The 3014-nt window shown below is 47.8% G+C and overlaps 1 protein-coding gene across 1 annotated transcript; it reads right to left on the bottom strand.

The window, feature by feature from the left end:
- On the bottom strand, window positions 1-950 carry LOC113828177 (cuticle protein AM/CP1114). Its single transcript, XM_027381112.2, has 3 exons — window positions 826-950; window positions 483-685; window positions 1-339 (listed from the first exon to the last, which is right to left on the bottom strand). Exons 1-3 carry the CDS (start codon window positions 832-834, stop codon window positions 147-149), a joined length of 405 nt encoding a protein of 134 aa, XP_027236913.1. The 5' UTR covers window positions 835-950; the 3' UTR covers window positions 1-146.
- Window positions 951-3014: the final 2064 nt, after the last annotated feature.

Below are 3014 nucleotides of genomic sequence, written 5' to 3' on the forward strand. Positions count from 1 at the left end.
TGATGCATCTTTGCTTTATTTCGGTCTACTAATAATACTGGGAGACATTAATAATTTAAAGATAAATAATGCACATCGAATAGGAGGATCGGTAGCCTTTCTGACGGTCGACTCGTTCTCGGGGGCGTTTGACAGCGACAGCCCTGTTAGTCCCTGCGGAGGTTCCCACGAGCTTCGGCCGCCCTCTGCTGCTCGGCGAACTCGATCTGCCGGAGGACGAAGTCGGGGATGGGGTGGGGGAAGGCGGGGGCCACGGGCAGGAGGGAGGACTCGGGCTGGTAGCCGTTCTCGTTGGCCACGAACTTGACTTCGGCCAGAGAGCCGTCAGGCAGGGGGTAGCTGAGGAAAGCAGCAGAATTGCATGAGTTAAAGTGAAGTCACGCGTCGTTTCAATAGAGAAGTCAGCGAAGTGAAAAGGGTGAACACAGAAGTGAAAATAGTGATCAAGTGAAAAGTGATGACAACAGCGACGCGACCTGTACCTCCAGTCGCCGATGCTGTTGGCGCCGCCGGTGGCGCCCTGGGAGCCGGACACGTGGAAGACGATTCCGTTTTCGGACTCGAAGTCGAAGCTGTGGGCGCCCTCCTCGTTGGGCGTGTGCTGCGCGCTCTTCAGGATGGCCGCGAAGTGGTCGTCGGAGGGCTTGTCAGCCGCCGCGGCCGCCACCAGCAGGAAAAATACAATCTGGAGAATAGACAAATGACGGTCATTTTCCCAACCGAACTGACGCATTTCACGGCAGCGAGGACGTGTATACATCCTTTTTCGTATTTCATTTTCCTATATCATGGATATTCTCGAAAAAGAGGACCGCAGCGCCTCACAGTCTTCATGATGATCCTGGCTGTCTGAACACACTGGCGATAACTCCTGAGGTCATCTCTTATATACCCAAAACCCTCAAGGTGTCAGCAAGCGAGAGAGGGTGAATGTGGGCGACAGGGGGAGGGGGCAAAGGGGGCTAGTGAGGGGGGCAATGTATATGTGGAGGCTAAAGGGAGGGTCAGGGAGTCAGTGTATACGTGGGGGATAAAAGGAGGATCGGTGTATATGTAAGGGGGGAGGGATGCAGGTAGTGGAGGTCGAGGGGAGAGGGAGATCCGAAGGCTTGTCTTAGGTCTCAAGGGGAGAGGGGAGCGGGGAGGGAGGGAGGGGGGGGGATGGCCTTGTTAGAAATCACCGTGTTTTCCTTGGTCTCTACTTCTGCTTAGATACCCTCGCGGCCAAGGACTGAAAGTGTTTCGATGAGGTTTGGAATCTCGTGGCAGTTTCCACTGTCCTTCTTTAAGAACTGACAACAATTACTTTGTTTAGAATAATGGAGTAAATATATATACAAAAGGGTGAAATAAGAACAAAAAAAAAAAAACTTATGCCTTTTCGTTACTTTTTAAGATATCCCGACTCCGTCACAACACAAAAAAATAAGCCTCTTGGACCTACCGCGCTCTCAAAATCCAACCCTTTCTCTTCTGGAAAAAGAGCGAGTCAAAACCTCCGGAGAAGACCATTTTTCTCTCCGTCCATAATTAATGGAACGGCGCCTGCCAGAAAATCGAGAAGGTCAGAAATGCAGCTGATGATGGAGGGGGGGGGGGGGGGGAGGCGTCGATGTGGAGCAAGGTGCTGCCTCGGGACTCTCTCTGCGGAGGAGGAACTTGCCGGGGCTTGTTTTGTTTACCAATTCAGAAATGAAATACATGTTCGAATAATATTCTGAACGAAAACAAGAGATAAACTCATCTGATTGTGTAAGAGAGTTTTCGTTTCAGCTTGCGTAAATATTCCTCGTATAAAAGAAAAAAATAATTATTCTTGGCTTTGGTGTAGAGGTTTCCTGTAAAAGGCTTTATCAAGGGAAGGCTCTTCGCAATGAATAGGGGAAATAAGCAGAAAAGGGAATATTTTTCAAACCTGACGTTATTAAAAGATTTTTTAAGGACGTCATCAGGATATCCATAATAATCCGGGTTAATAGAAAGGATAATAATGAACGAAAAACTGATTGTTTGAATAGAGGCACAAGAAAAAGGGAGAAAAAAGAGGAAGAATTCCGGACAATGCAAAAATGCGATAAGGGCCAGGGGACTGTGGACTGATGTTCGTCCGTTATGTAACAAACGCTTCTAGAATATGGAATTCATGAGAGAGAGCGAATGGGGGCAGACAAAGGGATAGTCAGAGAGGGAGGAGAGACTGAGAGAAAGAAAGAGAGGGAGAGAGGGAGGAGAGACTGAGAGAAAGAAAGAGAGGGAGAGAGGGAGGAGAGACTGAGAGAAAGAAAGAGAGGGAGAGAGGGAATCGATAGAATCAACAGAGGATGGGAGAGAGAGAGAGAGAGAGAGAGAGAGAGAGAGAGAGAGAGAGAGAGAGAGAGAGAGAGAGAGAGAGAGAGAGAGAGAGAGAGAGAGAGAAAGAAAGAGAGAGAGAGAGAGAGACGGACGTACAATCATATAAAGCAGACGAAGTGTGACAAGCGAAGAGAAAAAAGTAGAAAAAAACTGATGAAAATCGAACGAAAGAAAAGAATATTCGCCTCTCCCCCTCTCTCCCCTTTTTCTTCTTTTTCTTATTTTCATCTCTTTCTTTCGTAAGTGCAAAACACAACACTCCTTTCTGAAGTAGTGTTGAGCAGAATACCTCAACACAGGAGGACGAAAACTGCCACCAAAAGATAATACCACCTGTCAGTTATCACTTGGCGTTCGAGGCTGACAGTACGTGGTGGCACTGCTGACTGGCATTAGTGTCTCTGCGCGACTTCAAGGCTGTTTTAGATCATGCTGCAGATAACGTCGAAGCGTGTCAGCGGGATAAGCGATGAGTCAAAACGAAGGCGCAGTGATAGCAATGGCCAATTGTATCATACGTGGTGACAGCCAACTGGGGTCATTATAGCGTGTCTTCTCAGGCTTGAGGATATCACTAAAGGTCAACTTTGCACGGTAGTACTTGCTAAATATATCGTATTGCAGTACTACGATAAGCACAAAGTCTAGACTCGTCGACTTAT

This window comes from Penaeus vannamei, chromosome 2, assembly GCF_042767895.1.
Source record: "Penaeus vannamei isolate JL-2024 chromosome 2, ASM4276789v1, whole genome shotgun sequence".
Taxonomy (NCBI): domain Eukaryota; kingdom Metazoa; phylum Arthropoda; class Malacostraca; order Decapoda; family Penaeidae; genus Penaeus; species Penaeus vannamei.

Bases quoted from the DNA above. Each gene is read 5' to 3' on its own strand.
- LOC113828177 (XM_027381112.2), bottom strand. The intron at 340-482 runs GTACAGGTCGCG...TGCTTTCCTCAG, and splicing joins AACAGCATCGGCGACTGGAG to CTACCCCCTGCCTGACGGCT.